The sequence below is a fragment of the Protopterus annectens genome, chromosome 15.part0 (assembly GCF_019279795.1).
Source record: "Protopterus annectens isolate FY-2018-M chromosome 15.part0, PAN1.0, whole genome shotgun sequence".
In the NCBI taxonomy this organism is placed as follows: domain Eukaryota; kingdom Metazoa; phylum Chordata; order Ceratodontiformes; family Protopteridae; genus Protopterus; species Protopterus annectens.
The window spans coordinates 237730583-237753890 of NC_056749.1; the positions used below are offsets into that span (position 1 = coordinate 237730583).

The window sequence follows — 23308 nt, forward strand, 5'->3', positions numbered from 1 at the left end:
TAGGTCAAGTGATATGTCCTGTACTGGAGCTGCAGCATTTAGCTTGGATGAAGAAATGCTTTTTGAGTTGCATTCTGAGTATGGGATAAGGGTTGATTTCCTTAATTTCGATGGGGAGAGCTTGCCAAACAGTAGGTGACTGAGAAGAGAAAGCATGTGCAGAGCCATGGAGTTTGGTTTTAGGGGTAATGAGAGTTAGTGTGGCTTGTGAGTTGTGTCTCAGGTTCTATGAGGAGGTTTTTTTTGTGAAGTCTATATGCAAGGTGAGTAAAGTTGTGGAGCTGGAGTAGTTTATAGAGTTGGGATATTAAAAATAAGTTAGATATTTGTTTTATGGGTAGCCATTTTGCCCTTTCTAGGGTGATACAGTGGTGCTCACAGAGAGGTGAATTTGTAATGAATCAGTAGATGCTGTTAGCATTAGTCTGGAGTGTGACAATGTTTTTCTTGGAGACAGAAGCAAAAATTGGGAGCCCATATTCAAGCTAAGAAAGAACCACTTTGCCAGTGTCTGCTTTGTCTGGTTGGGATAGAAAAGGGGAGCTCTTTTTGGCCTAGAAGAGGAGGATGTTTATTTTGAATAGTTAACAAGCAAAGCTGTGAGGTCTCTGAGGTGCTATCCCCTCCCCAAACATCCACTCAGCTATATGGATTATTTTCTTCAAATCTGTGTGTTTAAGACTGATTTTTAGCATTTCAGGGTTTTTTTTTTCAGTATCAAACTTCTGGATTCAAGATTATGAATTTTATTCCATTGAAAGATCAATTTTGTTGGGAACCCACATGAAAGCTGGAAAAAAATATTGCATGCTCTCACATATGTCTTTTTGTTTATACTGATTCACTTATAGGCCATTTGCCACCTTTTTGCCCCCCCCCCCCCAAGGCTGCTCCCATCATCCATCACCATTTCCATCAGATAATGTTTTGTTGTTGCTCTCTAGAGCCCCTGTAGTGAAACCCCAAAGTGTATGCTTTTATTCTGGTATAGCTACCTTAGCAAGCTGCCTCCCACTTGGAATATGTGCACTCATTTCAGGACACTACAGTTTCTGTGATGTCACATCTGTCTCTCTCTCTCTCTCTCTCTCTCTCTCTCTCTGTCTGCTTTCTTCAAACTTACATATTAAGTTGTTGTGGTTTTTATTTATGTAGCATCTAATACAAAAGAAACATCATGATTTTGGAGCTCTTCTACACTGCAACAGCACTGTCTAAATGTATAGAAGTTCCAGAATTGCTCATAATAGCCTATATACAGTTTTACAGGCTGTCTGTTAAAAAAAAGTTAACTTTTACTTTGCTTCATTTACTGCTCTTTCCAATGCATTGCATGATCATTTCATCTGCTTTCTCACATTAACTGCTCAATTTTAATTCATCAAATTGGAGTAGCCTTAGGCTGTTTTTTTTTTCCATTTATTACAAGTGAAAGTACTTTGTGCAACCCATATATTTCTTCCCAGGTGCAGTACCTACAATTTTTCTTTCCACTGAAGGTAAGTTACTTTATTTTAGAGTACCCCACTGGTGTTGCAGCCCTGTTTATGTCTCCAATGTTTTCCCCCGCTATCATCAAAATTATCAGTTAAATCTGCTACGTGGTACTTCCTTTTTCTGTTTGTACATGCTCTTAAGATGCCCAAGCCCACTAGTTTTGATTGACTTTCATCTGTATTTCAACTGACGGTGAACCACATTGTTTGCAAATCATTAATTTTCCCAAAGGCTGCACTATCCAGAGTTTGACATCTCCCTGAATCTGTCTGAAAATGCCAAGTATAGGTTTCAATTCTCTTGAACAGTCTTCAGCTTCAGTTGTGCGTGGCCTGTCCCATAAAGCATCATGAAAAAAAATGTTTGTTTTTTTTGGGGGGGTGGGGGTTACAGCTTGCTTGTTACTAGTGCTATTATGGATTATTTGTCCTGATGTTGTTGAGAAAGAAGATGATGGTCAGTAGAGGGTAAGAGAGTAGCTGCAAGTGGTAAAGGAAGATAGTTCTTAGTGATGGAACAGAGTCAGATGGATATCTATGTGGGATAAGGTAGACAGCTATATGCTGTAATTGTTATGATGGGGTAAATGTACTAGCCTCCTACTTTGTAAACATCTTTTCTCATACCCTCATAACCACATAGCAAACATGTTACACCTCCAAACAAACTCCTCACTACTATGTTTCAATTTCTCTCCAGTTATCTTTATACAGGTAACAGGAAACTCACTTGCATTGATGTCAGGAAGCTCAGAATGCTGTGGATTCTATTTCTACAACAGATGCTTGGATTCATATTTCACTACTGACACTGTAACTGCAGCACTGGAGGAGGACTACTACACACCTGAGGTGCTTCCTTCAGATGACATAATAAACTGAGGTCCCATCTGCCTGTGTTTGCAATAGCTTAGGTAGAAGTAAATATGTTATGACCATTATTAGAAAGAGCTAAGGCTTTAATATATTATACATTTAAAAAAAAAATGCTTTCTTCAAACTTGTTTCAACAGACTTCGGATCTCACATATAGTCATAAACATATTTTATCTACAACTCCTTATACACATGCAAAATGTAATTTATTTTACCACACTTAATGAGTTACAATTATTGTTATTGTTATTTAATAAAACACTGCACCTTTCCATCCAAATTTCACTTGATGCTATTTTCAAGTTTTTAAGGCCATTTCCTTTTTGAAATTGCACCATGCCTCTTTAACTGTTATACATTCAAAACTTGCATTTTCTATTATTTCTTCTGTTGTTGACATTTTTTATCACCCCACAATCATTCTTCTATAGTCTTATACACTGTTAAAGACTTCAGTTGAATTCTTTGGTGTACCATTCTCCAGAAAAAAAATTCCACTATTTACTTTGCCAACTAATCATTTGACCTTTTTGTTATAATCATCTAGATTTCTGCTCTTAAATGAGGCCATCCATCAACTAATGAATGCCTGACCTTTTCTCCCTGGTTCCATCAATGTTCACATTATAATTTCTTCCATTTTTTGTACTTTAACACAAAATTCTTTTATACAACATTTAACTCCGCTTCTATCCACCTCTTCTTATGTTCCCATTTCTTCCATACTTCATTATATATTTTTTCTTTTAACAAAACCGATATCTCACTATTTTAATTTCTTCTAAAAATTACTAGCAAAGATGCAGAATACGTTATCATTTCATCACATTTATATTTCCTGCCTCTAAATTTCTCTATAATGCACTTCTCTTAATTGGATTGATTATCCGTATCTCTTTTACAGCTAAAGTTATCAAGACAGAACTCATCTAAAACAATCCCCAACATTAACAGAAAAAGAAAGGAAAGCATTTCTTCAGGTAATTCATGCCTCCTCTTTCTTTATATATGGTCCCCAACTATATGTCCCTACTTAAATATACAGATTCTGAGATTACACTAATTTGGTGCTCACTTATGCCAAATTGCCATTTTGAAGAGATGAGCCATCAATGTCCTGTACTGCTCCCTTGGATTGGAGTCTTGAAACCAATAAGGCTTTAAAATGCATCTGTAATAATTATTTTCCTTTCCAGAGCATCTGGAATTCAGTACATAAAAATAAATTCTGCCCCTTATACAGCAATCTCAAATAAAACCACTCTTTAGTTACTGTTAAGATTTTGGAACTTAATAGTCATATTCTATAACATAATTCTCTACTCTTTTATAACTAACCCTTGCCCATCAAACCCAGTCCCTAACACAGACTGGCTCCATGGTGCAGACAGATGAAAGTCTGACTTGGATGCAGATGGAGAGAGACTGAGCAATGATTCAAGCACTGGACCAAAGTGGCTGTAGGAATCTTCCTGGAGGAAGGAGGGTGTGAGGATGGGGACCTTACAACCACTCATCCCCATGTGCAGTAGTGGCTGCAGAGAAGTGTGTTGAAAGTTAATAGTACACAAACATTTGTAGTAGACCAAGCATGCACAGGGGAGCACATAGTCTGGAAGCTGGTATTGCAAGTCAAACCTCGATCAGTTCTGGGGTTTGAGGCTTAGGAATAAAGCAGAAATAACTTACCCCACTGCAGGTGGTGGCATGAGGTAGTTTCCTAGCAAAGGAGCAAGTGTTGACCTTTAGAAGTGAATGGTCCCAGAGTGGGAGGTAAAGCCAGATGAAATGTCTATAGGGATAAAGACATCCCAGGACATTAAGAAATGGTCATAAGGATAATACTGACATATAATGATCAAACTCCTTTCATGGCTGTCATCTAGACAGCCTCTCCAGCATGAGAGAGAGAAAGCAAAAAAAAAAAAAAAAGTCCCTAGCAAGGAAAAAATACTACATACTATACATAGTTTACCTGTCATATATTTCTTACCAAAGCTTTTACACTTTTTCTCATTTACTTTTAAATCAAATTCTCCACTTTCTTTCTAACAATGTCCAAGTTTTCTAACACATTTCCTTTCTTTATAAAGCAAATATATTATTAACATACTGTAAGTAAAAATGTAGTTATTTCCATCCTTTTACATAACATCCAACCTTATGGGAACATTATTTTCACCTAACTGACTACTTTATTCATGCAGAAAGTAAATAACAGAAGGCTGAATGGGCATATGTGTTTTACACCTTTATATTCTCAACATTTTTTATCCACAAAAGCATTTGCCATGGGTCTAAGTGTACCTTCTGCATATCCTTTCCTTATCCTACAATAGAACCTTCCTTACCCATCTTATCTAATAGCTGGAATAACTTATTATGTTTTACTTTGTCAAAAAGCTTGTATATCCAAATTATTAATTTAACCATATTCTTTTATATCTAATTCCTTAACAACCTCCATGGCTCACCATAACAATTATTTTATATCCTTTTTCTTTCATATTCATAGGTTCATAGGTTGGTACTAGGCTATCAGCCCTAAGGCCTATGCAAGCCTAGCCATAACAATTCCCTGGAAATTTTTTCCCACAATATTTACTTCTCTGGGCCCCTGTCTAGCAGGGTGACTGACATGATCCCCGGGGTGAATTTCCTATCTCCCATCCAATCATCAAGGTTCCTTTTGAAGAGGGCCAATGAGGTGCTCTGCTTGACATATATGGGCAGTCTATTCCAGAGTATGGGGAGTCTCTGGGTCAGGAACCTATCCCTCCAGCATGTTTTGTTCAATGTGATGATAAGGTTTAGATCCCTGGTGTGTGTGGCTCTGAAGGATTGGGATTTCTTTAAGTGGAGCATGTCCAACAGCTCAGGGTTCGACATGGCCTTGGATGTTAAGCAGAGATTGCCTCTCAGTAGACGATATGCCACAGAGTATAGCTGGAGTTTTTTTAGACGGTCAGCATATGGCATCTGCTTTAGGCCTGTGATTCTTTTAGTGAGGTATTTCTGTGGCCTTTCCAGCTGTTGCAGATGTCTTGTGAGGTACATACCAAATGGGGCATTATACTCTATAATGGGTCTAATGAGGGATGAGTACTGTGGGACAATGACCTCCTTTTTTCTGGATGAAAAGCCCTTAGTGATGAGGTGTGCCACGTAGAAGGATTTCCTGACTGTTGTGGCGATGTGGTTATCGAAAGTGAGACCACTGTCCACTTGTGTCCCTAAATCTCTCATCACACTTTCGATGTTTAGTGTCCTGCCACCTATGTGGTAGTTCATGGGTACATGTTTTTTTCCAAAGGGGATGACTGTACATTTCTTGGCATTAAGCTTGAGCCCATGTCTCTGGCACCAGGCATCTGTTTCTGTAAGGCCCTTTTGTAGAATATCCACATCATTTGGGGATTCAATAATGGCTCCCAGTTTGCAGTCATCTCAAACTTTGTTAGCCAGAGTCCCTTAATGTTGGCCAGTACTTAAGAGAAGTAGATGCCAAACAAGAGTGGTCCCAGGACTGAACCCTTAGGTACTCCACTTGTCACTTGTCTGGAGGTGGATTTGGAGTTGGCTACTTTTACAGTCTGGGTTCTGTCAGTAAGCCAGTTGGCAACCCATCGAGTGATGTAGGGATTTATGCCCAGCTTAGTAAGTTTATCTATGATTCCAGAGTGTGGATGGTGTCGAAGGCCTTGGAGAGGTCCAGATAGGCTGTGTGGACCTCCTTACCCTCGTCCACAGCTCTGGAGACCGATTCTAAGAAGGCAATCAGATTCAGGAGACAAGATCGGCCCTTCACAAACCCAAACTGGGTGGGGTCCAGTGTCTGGAGGTTACCAATGTCTTTGTTTATAAGTTCCATGATAATGCATTCCATGCCCTTGCAGATCAGGCTTGTCAGTCTGATGGGACGGTAGTTCCCGGGATCCAAGGTGGATCCTCTCTTGTGGAGCGGGATAACTGTAGCTGTGCGCCACTCAGTGGGCATGAAGCCTGAGGTGAGGCTATGATTAAACATGTCACTTAGGTGGGGTTCCAGTTCATTTTGTAGTTCATGTAGTACACAGCCTGGGATGTCATCTGGTCCCATGGATGCTGTATTCTTAGCTTTGGAGAGTGCTGTTTCTACCTGTGTGGCTGTGATTATCAGAATTTGGCAATCTTTTGGTATTGAGATGGGCCCTTTAGTGGGTGAGAGGGGAGTGAAGTTGGCACTAAATCGATCTGCCAGGATATTGGCAATATCCTTGGGATCAGTATATTTAATGCCATTCTGTTGTAGTTCAGAGCAGATCTGAGCATTGCCATTTAGATTCTTGACATAACTATAGAATGCCTTGTGGTTGTCTTTGGAATCTTTGGCAATTTTATTTTCGTAACTAGCTTTTGAGGATTTTATGAGGGATCTCAGCTTCTTAATGAGGCTGGTGAGGGAGTTTTTTGCATCCTGGGATTTTCCTCTTCTGCAACAGTTTCTTCCTTCTGTTGTATAGTTTGTTTATAGCAGGGGACCACCAGATTGGCTTCCTTTTTTGGAGAAGAGCATCTTGGTTCTATTTGGGATGGTGTGATTCATGCACAAGTGGATGTGCTCATACAGTGCCTTAGTGTAGGATTCTGCAGTCGAACTTCCAGATCCTGTCTGCGTGGGTGTTGTGAAGTTTGTCACTTCTGACTTCAGTAGCATGAAGTTGGCTTTGGAGAAGTTTTTTAAGGAGGTTTCCTTATTGGGGGGTGGGATGTGGATATCAAGGGTGATTTGCTTATGGTCAGACCTGACCAATGAGGGGGTGACCACTGGTGTGGAGCATCTATCTCCCATGTTGGTAATGACCAGGTCTAGGATATTGGAGCCCCTGGTGGGGCAATGGATTAGTTGATCCAGGGCATTGGAATTTATGAATTCCAAGAACTGTTGGGAAAAGGAGTTAGTAACCGAGTAGTTTTCCCAATTAATGGCAGGGTAGTTGAAATCATCTAGTATTAGGGTATTTGGTTGTATCTTAATATTTTCCAGTATGTTTAGGAAGGTGTAGTGAGAATCTTGGGGTATGGTGGGGGATCTGTAGCAAGCTACAATTTGGATTGCAGTCTTACCTAGTGTTAGTTGCACCTGTTGAATTGCAGATGCATTGTGTTGGGCAACTAGCCTGGAGGTGTGAATATATTCTTTCTAATTTCCTATACCTAATGCAGTCTGTATTCCTGTAGGTTAACAAATGTGTAGTATGTATTTTGTAACTGTTTTCTGCCATACGATCTAAGTCATGGCTGAAAATGATGAGTGGACCAGTTCACTTACCCATTAACAAATGCTAAATAAATAAATAAACACATAAGTGCTCATATCATTTTATTTTCTGAAATAATTCTACACTCACGCTTACATTAATTGGATCATTCATATTAATGTATGTGTTTTCCTTATTTTGTTATTTCCTTATTTCTTCTAGCAGTATATCCAGACTGTAATCCACCATAATAAATTCACCCTTTTTTACCCTTCAAATAGCAATCTTCTCATCTAAATAAAAAGATCCATTTTATAAGTCTGTCTGTCTTAAAATACCTTTACCCATCCATGAACTAAATTTCACATCATGTAAAACTGTTGTTCCATATTTATTTACTTTAGCAAAGACAATATATCATCTATTTTGTTCTGAATTTAAATTTTATCATTAGATAAAGTATACTGCATCCTTTGTCATTTCATTTCCTTTTATGTTAATTTACTTTCAGCTTTTCCTAACAATGTAAGCCTGTGTTCTCACTCCAAAGAAATATCATAGAGTGTGTTGTTACCTACAGTTCTTATGTCATTCAGTGATAATGCTAGTGGCATCAAATTTTTATCACTGATAATGATGGCGGGGTGGTGGAAAAGCACTGCCCACATATCTAAATTAAAGCTTATCTCTCCTGCATTGTGCTCTGGTCAGGTTCTGTTCCAAAATCTCAAGAAAACTCCATATTAATGGACATTGCTAAGCTCTCTGGCCTGGCCTTGGGATCAGGAAATTGACTGATAGATGGCTAAAGCTGTGGCAGTGCTGTATGTCCTGTGTTACACTGAGTCATTGGACATTCTCTTGATTTACAGGTCAGGATTTTCTCATCCGCACCTATCACCATGAGTCTTGAGAAGTGACTAAATGAGAGTGAGAAGCTTAGCAATCTGTGAGGATTTCTGAAATCCTCTGCTGTTCCTATGGGTTGACAGGAGTCATTTAAGATGGTAAGGGCACCTACTGAGATGTCCTTTGGCCACTTCCTCTTAGAAGTGTATTAGGTATGTCCTACTTTGAGAAAGCCCTGGGAAAACAGTGAGAATACCTTCAAGAGACTTTATCTCACAATGTCCGGGGGAATAGAGGATGGACTGGGGACTGCTGTTGTGAAGACAGAAGTTTGATGCCCTGATCGGCTTGCTATCACTGTAACTTCACCAGGGATAGTGGATTAGAAAATAGATTGATATATGGATGGATGGACAGATAGCAGGATTGATAACTGAGGCAGGCATAAAGCTATCCCTGTGAAGAAAAAAGGCTCATATAGATTTCCACTTAGGAAGGACTGGCAGCTTATATAATGCAAAGTCTAAGGCAGAATTGAATGGACAAATAAACCCGACTGCACAAAACATTATATGTTTCTGTGTATCTGTGTCAGCATAAACTGATGACATCAAATGGAAAAAATAAACAATTGTGTTAAAGGAGATGAAGAAATACAGACTTAGCCTTCCAGTCCCACCTTGTCAAGTTTCTCCTTACAAAAAGTCATAAAATCACCTTGTGCTGAGGTAACAAATTTTCTACCAGACATACCACACACACACACACACACACACACACACACACACACACACACACACACACGCACACATAAACACACATGAATGCAAGCACACTCATGGAAACATACACTCACAAGCAAATATTTGTTTATAGTCTTTAATGCAGCATTCACCTACATGCGTTTACTGCATAGACTTGCCTGTTTTGCAGTATATTTAAGACTTAACTACAAATTGCTAGCACTGATATCAGGGTCCATTATTGTCATCTTCTGGCACTAAAGACATGGTCTTTGTCAATGTCATCACTGTAAAATATTATTTTACTCTGTCTTATTTTATAGTGTTCATATGGAAATTCACACATATAATTTTTAGTTCTTACCTTTCTTAGCAATACTTGTCATGTTGTCTTCTTCTTTGGTTTGTACGTCACTGGCTGATCTAGTTTTCAACTCTGAAATACAAAAAAAATCATCAGTAGAACAAGAGAAAAAAAAAGAAAGGCTCACTGTTATTAAATAATTTTACAATTAGGTTAAAAAAAACAAGAATGTAGGAATGCAACTAGATCTTAACCATTCTTAATGAAAGAAGAACATGTTTTTCATTGCTTTAGTTACTTTGATCCAAATTTTTACTATGGACATTTTTACCACTGGGATTTTTTATTAGCACAGCAAAAAAAAAATGACCTGTTTGTAATTGCTTTCTTGTGCACAGCTGGGATATGGATTGGGTTGGAATAGTTGTGTCAGTGTTCGGCATGATTTGTACTCAATTTTGATAGGGAATGATCACAAATGCAGCATGGGGCAAGACTGCACTCACTGACAAGGTCTTTGAGATGTTAAAGATCCTAAAATACTTGAATGGGATACATACATACTAGAGATTTCAAACAGCATTCACACAGCATCTCACAAAAACAGTGTCTTTTATTGAATTCATTATAAAACAGGCTGCCTTTAGCCAAAGTTTTAAACAAAAGGATAGAAATAGGTGAAATAAAATAGGCAATAAACTTGTGAAACAGTCCAGTAGCTGCAAAGGCTTTCTGTGTAGCACACTTGATTGATAAAGGCATCTCCTCGAGAGCAAAAGAGGTTATAACCCCTCCATACTCGGCACTAATCCAGCCCATAATTGAATATAATGCCCCGCTCTGCATGTAAAGTAAAAAGCACTGGCAGCAACTGGAGAGACCTTAAAGGTTTCTAACAAAGAAGATCAAGTGACCCCAGCATGTGCCTTACACAGACTGAGTTCTTTTACAAAAGGTTCAATGGTATATACAATCCACTGTTGGGAGGTAAGGTGGCCTTGAGTAATCAAGTGAATCCAAGGAATTTGGCTACTAGAACTAACCAGGAATCAATCATGTCCCCTATTAACGTCATATTGACCTTTAGTTTGGAAAGCAGAGACATACAAGCTGTTATAAAAAAAAAAAACTGAAGCCTTCTTAGTAACAACTCAGGCCTTCGAATTTAACTAGGGTCTACCCCTTCATTTACATTTAGGAGAGGGAACAACTTGAAAGGTTTGCTCGAAACCAGTCACATGAATTCAAGTTAGACACCCTGGTATGGCTAAGTGTGAATCATGCAATTATTGAAAATTTATGAACATTGGTTCCATTATTACATTAGAGACCAACGCTATATTACAACATCTGGTAGGTTTAATTGTAATTCCACGTTTATGGTCTAGTTAGCCCAATGCCAATTATGTACAGCCTTTTACACTGGGAAGACCGATCGAAAATTGAGAGAGTGGGTATACAAGCATTTATATAATGTCAAAAAGGAGAAAACTGAAAATGCATTAGCAAACCATATAAAGTTGAACACTGCACACAGTTCTACATTCAATGTTATTAATCGCATCATAAAAGACATAAGGGGTGGACCAAGATCTTTTCTCTTAGAGAAACGAGAATTAATGTGGCAGATCTGTTTGGATGCTTGCCACTATCCAGGCATTGATGAAACCTGCTCCACACAATGCCTTTTAAGACTCAAGAACTTAACTAGATAACATAGGATGAGTTTAGGGCTTGCACTTCGATAAATCCTATGTAACTTTCACTGTTTAGGAAATACAGGCAGGGAGACCATCATAAGTCCTGGAAGGGTGGCAGCTTAGGACAGATCTTTCTGGTGTATCACTATGGCATTCAGATTTGGAGGAAACCACTATACATGATTTTAAACAGTCAAGAAATTTATCTAACCAATTCTAATTTACATTTAAGCAGGCATTGTGCTTCAAAATTTGTCATTTACACATGTGGCCTGTTTTATTGTGTGTGTATGTATATCTATCTATATATATATATATATATATATATATATATATATATATATATGTATATCTATATATCTATATTTATTTATTTTTTTACTGTATATCTATTATATATCTATGCTTGTTTACTAATTTATTTATTTATGAGCTTCTTGGTTTGTTACAATTGTAAAATATTTGCCCTAATGGGTAATAATTTAGTGGGATACATTTTAAAAATTTTTAAACTTTTAAATGTTTCAAGATGTGTTGAGTTTGGAAGGGAGAGCAGTTTTGTAGTTAGTCATTTATTTATTCATCTATTTTATTCATCTAATCTCTTACAACTTCACATAATGAATATATGCATAATAGTGAATTGGTTGACATAATGATTTTTGAATGATTTCTGGTATCAATTAAATAATTAAGCAAAAAGGAGGAGGAGTGAACATTTAAGCAGAACCTGACTTTACTATAGCTATCTAAAGAAGTCTAGTTACTAAACTAGATGAAAAGTGCTTAATTTGATTTTCTGTCAGTGTTGTCGACTTTACTTTTACTCTTGTACATTTGCACTTGTTTTGTTTTTAATTAAAGTGCTGTGACGCCATCTGTTCCCAGTTTGTTTTGTTTAAGTTTACCAGTTAGTCGTGCTGTTTATGTTTTTGCACTTAAATAGAACATGCTGGAGGGACAGATTTATCTCCCAGCAAATGCCGCATCTTTGAAACAAGCTACCAGTTCATGTGAAACAGAGAACCTCTATGACGCTGTTCATTGAGGAACCTGGATGAGTGGATGGGGCACCATAAATTCTTGCCAGGGATAATACCCACAACCCTCCTGGACATGGGCAGTCATCACTAAATGCAATCTTGGGTATTGACTAGCATTTTCATGGTATTACATTGGGATGAAACGGCTAGGCTTAAAATGACCTCCTGTTCAATAGCCTAGTAATCTCCTATGATCCTATAATCCTATGAATCTTAGAGTAGAGTTAGATAATTTGACTGCTTTTTTAGATATTTATCATTCGAACACCTGTTTGTTAATTTTTGCATTTTTGGTGTATATTTGTCCATACATCTTACGTGTGTGTGTGTGTGTTTATATATGTGTATGTACATATATATATATATATATATATATATATATATATGGGATTACTTACCTTGGTTGACACTGCAAAATGTCGACAGCAAGAACATCAGCCACAAAAGGTCAACACTGCAAACCTTAACAGTCAACTGCTCATGCACGAGGAAAGCCACATCACTATGGCTAGGTTTACAAATGCCCCAGAGCAGATAGCCTAGTACTAAACTATGAAACTATGAAACATGTAAAACAAAAAAAATTGCCCCATCTAATTATATGTACCAACTCTGAGATCATACAATCCCTGGAGAAAGGGAATATTCCTTACCTGAGGATTTTCAACCTAGCACACCTGTCAACCGTCTCCATATGCTGACCAACTGTGGCCGATCAAGCAGCTGTCGACATGTTGTTGTGGTGACCAAATTCAGGAGTCCCACTGCATTTGACCAGCATCTGCTTAGTCAACCACTTTTGGTCATCTAAGCAGATGGGCAGATGTGCATTCCCAGAGCTAGTATATATAACTAGCAGGGGGAGCAGGGAAATAATGTTTTTTTTTTTTAATTTTCTTTTACATTTTGCTTGCTCCGAGGTTATTCCATAGCACATGCATAGTGGCGTGTTGACATTTGGGTTATTGAAGTATTATGTTCTATGTTTGGAGTGTCAATGTTTTTGCATTCAACAAAAGCAAGCACAATCATATATATATATATATATAAATATACACATACATATATATATATATATATATATATATATATATATATAAAATATATATATCTATAATATATATATATATATATATATATATATATATATATATATATATATATATATATATATATATATTCATACATATATGTGTGTTATGTGTGTTTGTTTAATAATATATATATGGGTCTAGGACAGTCTACCGAAAGACTGTTTCACCGAAAGTGATATGGGCTGTCACAGTTTCGCGAAAGCACTTTTTAACGAAAAAAGTGCTTTCGCGAAACTTTCGTAAACGTACAGGGAATCGGGGGAAAGTGGTAGTGGGCGAGATCGGACTACAGTGGGGATAAGGATATATTCCCTTTTCCCCACTGTAGTATGATCTTGGAGTGAGAATATAAAAGTAGGGGGCTGTGGGGGCTGCAGGGCGGCAAAGCCCCCCTGTGTAAACAAGGTGTGTGTGGGTTTTTTTTGTTTTTGTGTATGTGTGTGTTTTACCTTCCATTTACCGAAACTGCATTTTCGGTAAATGGTGTTTGGTCGGGTTGGATTCGGACAGTTGGTCTTTCGATCAACTGTCCTAGATCCATATATCTATCTATATATATATATATATATATATATATATATATATATATATATATATATATATATACATACATACATACATACATACATACACATTGTGTGTGTGTGTGTGTGTGTGTGTGTGTGTGTGTGCACATACACACACACACACATATATATATATATATATATATATATATATACATATACATATATATATATATATATATATATATATATATATATATATATATGTATATGTTTATGGTGTGTGCGTGCACATAAAATCTTTATTTTGAAGATGCTTACAAATTCTAAAAGGTATCTGTTAAATTTCTATTTTTAAATTTATAAATGTAAAGTTCTTTTCTGAAGCTGTTTAAAAAATTCTTAACTGTTTTTGCCAGCTGCTTTTTTAATGGTTTTCTGAAAATACTGTAATGCAAGTCTGATTCTCCTTTAGACTTTAACTGTGATGATATGATTAGCTAGGGCTAAGTTATAGGTTTAAGCCACTGGCTAATGCAGTGAAACCAGGAAGTGATTGACTGATTTATATGTGTTATCAGTGTTGTGCATTGATCTCAATGGACCATTTTCATGCAAAGCCACTGTGAACAGAATATGATCACATAAGAAATAAACAAAACATATTTACAAATACAATGATATGCTAAAAAAACATATACATATGTACAGGTGCAAGAATATGCTACAACATCCCCTTAAATTATGCATTAGACCAGATCATATACAGAGTCTCACTGGTTAGTTACATTTGGAAAGATCATAGTTTAGTGTTTAGAATCCATTTTGAAATAATTATTTTTGACATTCTTTTTTTCCCTAGAGACACAGTCAATCACATAGCTCTCTGGTGGCTTTAATTAAATAAATGGCACTTTTCTGATTGAGACACAGATTCAAGTGAGTTTTTCTGGTTATATTTTAGAGTGGAGCCTTCTTTGTTTCTGCTTTTGTGTCCTGCATACCGCACAGTAGCTCTTGTCAGCTATAATGAAATATACATCCATGTGTGGTGCTATGCAAGACCGAAAGTGCAGTTAAAGCCCCATCCCAACTTCCAGCTCTAACCCTAAATTCATTACATTGCATTGTGTGTTCATTTTGGCAGTTGGCGCAGAGGGTTAAGGCTGTGAAATGTAGTTCCTGTGGTGCAGAGTTTGATTCCCTCAGCCTTCGTTTGCCCACTGTTTGAACATGAGCAAGTCACTTAACCATTCTGTGCTTGCAGGTAGCTAGGAATTTGGGCTAGGCTCCTTTATGGTCCCCTGGACTACAAGCCTAGTAAGTACTACCTACCTATGAATATTCAGTCAAGTTGCATCTTATTTTTGGTAACAGATGGATATGTTCAATTCTCTGCTATATTTGCATACAGTTTGGGGACCTCTACCAAATACTGATCCATGAACTGCCAAATCTGAGTGTAACAAATGAACTTACTTATTTGGCAGTTCACTGAAATACATACTGTTACACTTTTTATAAATATTAATGTAGGAGAGTAAAGCCTTTGCACTAATCTTATGCTCTAGCATACGCCAGCCTTAAGGCTGCAAATCCTTGGAGAAAATGACAAAATTCTCTTCTGTCAAAACATTTCTTTACAGCATATTGCTACATATTTTGACAACATGCCATTTTGTAAAGTTTGTTTTCATAACCTTAGATTCCGCACTTGTCATGCTTCCAAAATTTAAACAAAAGACCGCATCAAACTTGTCTTCACCAAACAGCGCACAAATAAGTAAACCAATTCCAAAGATAAAAAAATAGTCCTTAAAACTATTATTTCCACCTCAGTTTAGAATGTTAAACAAAATGGATCACTTCTCATATATACCTGGTTGAGAGAGCTAAATAAAATGTTTGTTACATGTTTCCACAAGGAACATTTCTGTTTACTTGTAATTTAAATCAACAGTACAGTTTGCACATAGAAATATACCCACAGAACCTGTTAGACTGCTTTTCCTGCTTGTGATGAGATGACATATTTTAGCAGATCACACCCATTCACCATTCAAACAGTTTCTTTTTTTTTCAGAAGGTGCATTATGTAAATACTAAAACTCTTATTAAAACTTTAAAAACATAACTGGAATCTTCTGTTCTGCTGTAAAAATGAATTTTGCTCAGCAGAACTTCCCCACAGACATAAAATGGAAATAAATACATGTCTATACATAATACGTTACTATAATAACTTTACTTATTTTCTTTATTATAGGATTTTATTAATAGGATTTTAATGTATTTTGAAACCTTTCCTAAACTCAAAAGGATAAGGAACCAATAAAAATGTATACTGTCATCCTGTAAATAGTTTATATAGTAGTGAATGGGTTGCCATTCGGTTTACTAGTACTTGAAGAACCTACTGAAAACAAATGTTTAAAGAAATTGTAGAATTGTTCTGAAACCATTTAATCTCTGATTAATATTATTAACAAACATTTCAGTTAAACAGAAAAAAAAAACAAATGCACAAAAAGTAAAAGTTCATGGGAATACATGTAGGAATTATTACAGATTGGCAGAACATTGTTACTTTGGGATGGGAGTGGCCAATGCTTCATGACACAGACTAGTGAACAGCATGAATTCTGAAAGTAAACAAACAAGCCAACTTTGTAGCTATGTTTGCTACACTGTCATAGTTGTGTGTGGAAGCAGCAGCAAGAAATACCATTGAATTTCAGAAAGCCTCTCTGCTAAGTTTTTCATGCACACCAGATTTCTCTAAAGCCAGTAAGAGGTCACTAATAATGAAAAAAATTCATAAAAAAATGCTCATCAGAGCTGAATGTAATATCACCAAATTATTTTCTGATGTGCTTGTTCCGAAGAGGGCCACAGGGCTAACAGTCCAAGCAGAGTAGTCTAGACATCCCTAACCCCAGTGTTTTTCTCCATCTCATCCTGTGTGATATCTAGACATTGAGAGGCAAGAGGAGAGATCCTTGCACCGTGTTTTGAGTCTGCCTGTGGTCTCTGCTCGCTGGGGAGGATGTCTAGTGTACCTCCCATGAGAGTTATCCAGGTGGCAGCATAACAAGGTGTTCATACTACCTCAGGTGTCTCCTCTCATTACAAAAGAGCAGTGAGCGTACTGCAGACCCTCTCCATTGCCTGGCTCCTGAATCTCTGATTGAAAATAGGCTTAACTACCTTATAAAGGAACCTCATTTCTACGTCTTGTATCCCTGATGTCATCCTGTCAGTCACTATGCAGGTCATGTGACCATAGGTAATACTGGGAAGAGCTTTATCTTATGACTCAGTCCTAGACTCAACACATCAGCCTGGTATAATGCTGCACAGCTGCCACTGCACCAATCTGCAGATCATTTTTAATGAAGTCAGACAAACTAGTAATGATTTCAGTAATCCAGTTTTAATTATACATTGTATAACCTGGAGAAGATACCATCACAAGTGCAGCTTCTGCTCACTCTTCTATAGATAATCAATTAGATTATACTTGGGATTTATATGCAATATAGATGGTAAAAATATAAAGACAATTCTACATGATAACTGGAAAGTAAACTTTGGTACCTTGCAATAGTACAGATATTAGTTACTTCCCCAATTTTTACTGGGAAGAAAAGTGGTACCCTCAAGAGTATGCTTGAAGTACGACATTTGCCTAATTGGATGTGTTCACTACAACCAAGGATAACAATATTTATGTTGTTTCTGCAAGTGGTGCAGTTTTTATAAACCTGTAATACTATAGGAGTAGTTTAAGTTTTCATTCTTTTTTTGTGTGTGTGTCCTGGACAGCACTGGGGAAGGATATTGAGGTGGAGACTTAAATAATGATTTAAAAAGGCTTGAAACTATACTTGCAGATTACATTAACTCATTCCCTCCAGTACAGCTCTTTTGAGTGTGTACCTTTAACTCCCAGTGGGTGTGGCTTGTGCCTTTAAAATATCACCTTACAGTTCTAACAAATACTAATTGACAGAGGTCAAATATCAATACAATTGAGTTTGCCATCATGTATGATTCAAGATGAAATATTTTAGTATCTTGTATGTAGCACGGTTTTGGAATTATTAATGCAAATATGAACAAGCAATATTTGACGCCTAGAGGTGCAGTAGGAGGTAACTGCAGAAACGCCTGGAGGCACACTCAGCTGTAACGAGTTTTAAATGACTGTAAGTCTCCTGGACTCAGTGAATATTTAAATATTATATATATATTTTAAAGTCTTACCCAATTAGAAACTGAAACAATTGTTTCAAATTCACATATATATTTTTTACAATGGATTTTTATCAATGGTCTTCTTTCAACTGTTTTTGTTTTTATTGATTGCTATGCTATAACCTTTGTATGTATGAGATGGGCTACATTCTAGAAGTTCTGTCCTTCAGATAAAATGTTAAACCAGCATCCCTTTGCTGGGAATGGCAGTAGGTGACTAGGCTAGGTGGATGTCAGGATCATTTGGGAGTTACCAAGAAAGAATAAGGGAGTTTATTAAAATACATTTACCAATAAGAAAAAATGCATTGTTCATAAAGCATTAACTCAAGTAGGTGTAAAGTAAATAAATGTGCGTGGGTGTATATATGTGTGTGTGTGTGTGTGTGTGTGTGTGTGTGTGTGTGTGTGTGTGTGTGTGTGTGTGTGTGTGTGTGTGTGTTGTATGGAATACGTTCATAGATTCATAGGTATGTACTAGGCTAATGGCCCTGGAGCCTTTACAAGTCTAGCCCATAGAAGTGCCCTGGCATCGTGCCGCCCGATGTTAGTTCCCAGTCCCTCTATTAAGTAGAGCTACTAGCGTGATCCCCGGGGTGAACTTTCTATTTCCCATCCCCTTATAAAGATTTCTCTTGAAGAGGGCCAGTGAGGTGCTTTGATTGACATGTATGGGAAGTCTATTCCAGAGCATGGGCAGTCTCTGGGTTATGAACCTGTCCCTCCAGCATGTTCTGTTGATTGTGGTAAAGAGGTTGAGGTCTCAGGAGTGTGTGGTGCAGAGGGATTGGGATTTCTTTAGATGCAGCATTTCTAACAGAGCTGGGTCAGACATGGCTTTGTAAGTCAAACAGAGACATATTTAAGGCCTAGGATCCTCTTTGTGAGGTACTTTTGTGGCCTTTCCAGCTGTTGCATGTGTCTAGTGAGGTACATGCCAAATGGGGCATTATACTCGATGATTGGCCTAATGAGGGAAGAGTAGAGAGAGATGATGACCTCTTTCTTCCTGGATGCAAAACCCTTGGTAATAAGATGTAAGAAGAAGGACTTTCTGACCACAGTGGCAGTGTGGTGGTTGAAGGAGAGGTTGCTGCCAACCTGTGTCCCCAGATCTCTTATAATGCCTTCAGCATTCAGTGGGCTCCTATCAATGTGGTAATTAGTGGGAACTGAGTTTTTCCCAAAGGGGATGATGACGCATTTTTTGCATTAAGCTTAAGGCCATGGTTTCGACACCAGTCATTAGTCTCAGTGAGGCCTTTCTGTAGGATGTCTACATCACTTGGGGAGTTAATAATGGCTCCCAGCTTGCAGTCATCTGCAAACTTGGTCAGCCAGAGTCCCTCCGTGTTGGCCTGGACTTCTGAGAAGTAGATGCCAAACAGGAGAGGACTCCACTCGTGACTGGTTGACAGTCTGACTTGGAGTCCGCTACTTTCACACTGTGGGTTCTTTCTGTGAGCCAATTTGCAACCCACCTAGTGATATAGGGGTTGATGCATAGTTTGGTGAGTTTACCAATAATTCCTGAGCTGGGAATGGTATCAAATGCCTTTGCCAGATCGAGGTAGGTTGTATGAACTGCCTTGCCCTCATCCACAGCTCTGGTAACTGATTCTTAGAAGTCAACCAAGTTGAGCAAGCATGATCTACCTTTCACAAAACCAAATTGAGTGTCATCTAGAGTTTGGAGATTCCCTATATCCTTGTTCATTCAGTCCATGATGATGCACTGCATAGCCTTACATATCAGACTCATCCGGCTAATGGGGCGATAATTCCCAGGGTCTGCAGTCGCTTCCCCTTTATGGAGAGGGATGACTGTAGCAGTGCACCATTTTGCAGAATGCTACTCAGTGTACCATTTAGTAGGAACAAAGCCTGAGGTAAGGCAGTGATTGAACAGGGCACACAGATCAAAGAATAACTCTGAATCAATCTCAAAAGGTCGAAACGTAAAAACTTGAAATTCATTTTATGCAGGGGCAAGTCCCCCACACTCCCCTGCTACTTATAGATACCAACTCAGAGATTACACTACAGGGAGGAAGGGGCAAAGCCCAGTTCCCACTGTACAGTAATCTCATACAACAAGCCACCGTTTTTTTGGACTTGTAAAAAATTAGTAACACATGGGCTTGACTTCTTTTGTTCAGCCTTTTGTCGTTGATCGTTTAGGATTCAAAATTACATTTGTTTAACACAAATGAATGTATCCCACATGGATGTAGGGCACTAGATAAACTCTGCCCCTACATCAACACCTGTCTTGTCAATGCAAACAGATGGCCAACAGGTGTGTGAGCTCAACAATTCCCAGGCAGAGAAATCTTTCCCCAGGGATTGTGTGAAGTAGGAGTTTATATACATAATTAGCAGGGGATGAATATATATTGCAGGCAACTGTAATCTGTACATCTCTGAGGTTATAATTCCTCTAAACCCTGGCATAATCATATTAAGCAGCCAGAAAGACACCAGAGGTTCCTAACCAAAAAGATCACTGGAATAAAGACCTTTATCTATCAAAACAGGCTTAAAGCTCTACCCCAGTACTCCACCTCTTACAAACTTCTGCAAGGTGAATTGTGTCTAACATTCCATGCTAACACAATCAAACCTCTTTGAACTTCTAAACCTCAACAAAATAAATGGCTTCAAAATACTTGAACTAAAAACTTGAATATCTATCAACCAAGTAACTAAGACATGCTGTAGGGACAAATTTATTACTAAGTGCTTCCCCAGTCTCTGAAATAATCTTCTATTGCATATAAAAGAGAGTGAGTCCCTTGATTTCTTTAAGGCAAATCCTTACTAGTAGATGGGCACACATAAACTCATCCTGGGCCTGATTTGTTTTGCCGTCGTGGAGGTAGGACGTGCCCTATAAGGATTGGTATTGTCGAAGTTATCATGGTCCATGGACTGACTGTATTGTAAACTCTATGAATCTATGAATCTAACCTTCTGATAGATCCTTTCAATTAAATTAGTCTGTGTTTCCTCATGCTCCTGTCAGTTATAGCCTATAATTATAGTCCATTCTGTAATACCTTGAGACCTTGTCTTTTAATAATTCCCATACAAGGCATATATGGACACATTGTAGAAATACATGTTTCTATAACAATCCTCAATGGAAAACCATCTCTTATGCTACATATTTTACTTCAGACTGGTAGTCTCTTGTGTTTCAGTAGCCATATGGACTTGCACTGTTTTTCAGCCCTATTCCTCTCTTACCTTATATCAAAACATGCCTATCTCTCTCTTCCTCCTTCAGTCTGTTCCACCCATCCTGCAATTACTTCCTCAGTAAAACCAGTCTATTCACTTTATTACCATATTTGGGAATATCTGTTCATTTTCCATGACCTAACCTTTTGTATTAGTTGTCTCATTTCACAATCCTACTTGTATTCCCTAGAACGCTTCCATGATGTCCAGGAATCTGACCCCAGTGATATTTTCATATTCTAACACTTGCCAGATGTAAACTTCTATGAGTCTAGAGTACTTCCCTCAAAAATAAATTCGTAGTGTAAGAAGAAAGACAACGGGTTTCACCATAGATAGTCTCCCCCCTTCCCAATATAGAATCTCTCTTTTAATGAGATCCTGCATATTCCCTTAAATGATACTAAAAGCAAGCTTAACAACCACATCTCCAACAATCCTTGGCAGCAAATATATCCACCCACCCACCTATATATATATATATGATATAATTCCAACATACCCCATTTATTAACATACAGTATATCCTTTGGGAATATGGCAACATCATTTTTTCCATAATACCACATTCTCTTATATACTTCAGAACTCTGTATTCAGAAATCTTTTTCTCCAAAACCTCAAAAAATAAGTATTCTTTTTCAAAAACTTCTCTCCTACAACATCATCCAAAAACAATGGTCATTGTCCTGTTAGTAGCAAAGCCTGCCACTATCATTTCTGCTATCAACTAAGCAAAATTTTTCCTGATAGAAACCTATTGTCTTCCTGAAGGAGCACAGCTATTAGCATAGGTATACATGTTACTAGAATCCTTACTCTCTCCTGACTCAACTATGCTGTAATGTCAGATCACTCTGTGATGCCCAATTATCTTATTAATATTCAAAACAAGAAGCATAAGACTGAGCAGGTATTTGTTTTTTTATCTTATCACCCATAAGCACCAGATCTTCAAGCCATCTAGTCACAAAAGTTCATAAGACAGATGAGTGATATACCTTTAATGCTCCATTCTGACTGTAATCTTCATTATATGTTAACTATATGTTAACTTCTTGTGTTTGATACATTTAAGTACCTTATCAATGTCCAAAACAATTAGATAACCCCTTCTTACAAAAGCACAAAAGTCAAGTATTCTTTCAATAAATGTAACTAAAGTGGCTGTTTTCCTACTCAAACCACCAACTTCATCATCATTATCAATCCTCTGCAGGTATGGGTTCAACTTTCTGTGTGTAATCCTAGAAAAACTCCTGTGACTGGTATTAAGTAGAACTTTTTGCTTTTCCTGTTTTCCTGTCCTTATAGGCTAATTTAACAGCACATTCATGCAAACCTTGATTTCTGCAACTGCCTACATGAAGCCATTCATCAGACATTTTACAAAAAAAAAAAAAAAAAAAAACACTATTTCTCCAGTGTTTTGTAATACCTGGTTTCCCAGACCATTCATCTCACAGTACTGTCAGTCTTTAATAACATCAAAGCAAACATAATTCCCTCCTTCCTAAAGGTCTACATACAGCACTATTTGTCCTAACGTGACAGATATATCATTTCCCCCTCAGACTTTTCCTTCAAAAAAACTTGTTTCCTGCAAGGTACCTTCTCTGCTATATAACTACACCTTCTCCAACACCATACTTTCTGCATAAGCCAACTTTTCTGCTAGAGTGAAGGAAACCTTCTTCTTACCCTTAACTGCATACTTCGTTTCAACCAAGACTACATTTTAAATTCATTCTACTGAAACAACACCTTCTCAGAGTATTCTAAGGGCTCATCCTCCCACCAAACATGCTGATATGAATAACAAATAAAAATGGAGGAAGTACGAGTAAGTCTGATTGTGTTTATTTGATAAATGAGAGATTAACATGATGCATCTAATAAGATTCAAGGCCCTAGCTCTTAAGAAAAAAAAAAAAAGCTCTGTATATGAAGGAGCCCT

At 37.6% G+C, this 23308-nt stretch overlaps 1 protein-coding gene across 10 annotated transcripts in view; it reads right to left on the reverse strand.

Moving 5' to 3' along the window:
* The window catches only part of LOC122790166 (serine-rich adhesin for platelets-like), a 475884-nt gene that overhangs the window by 359894 nt on the left and 92682 nt on the right, over positions 1 to 23308 (reverse strand). For all 10 annotated transcript variants that reach the window (XM_044057773.1, XM_044057769.1, XM_044057768.1 and 7 more), the window contains one exon: positions 9569 to 9640. In XM_044057773.1, coding sequence (XP_043913708.1) covers positions 9569 to 9640 — 72 coding nt within the window. The remainder of the gene's footprint in view (positions 1 to 9568; positions 9641 to 23308) is intronic.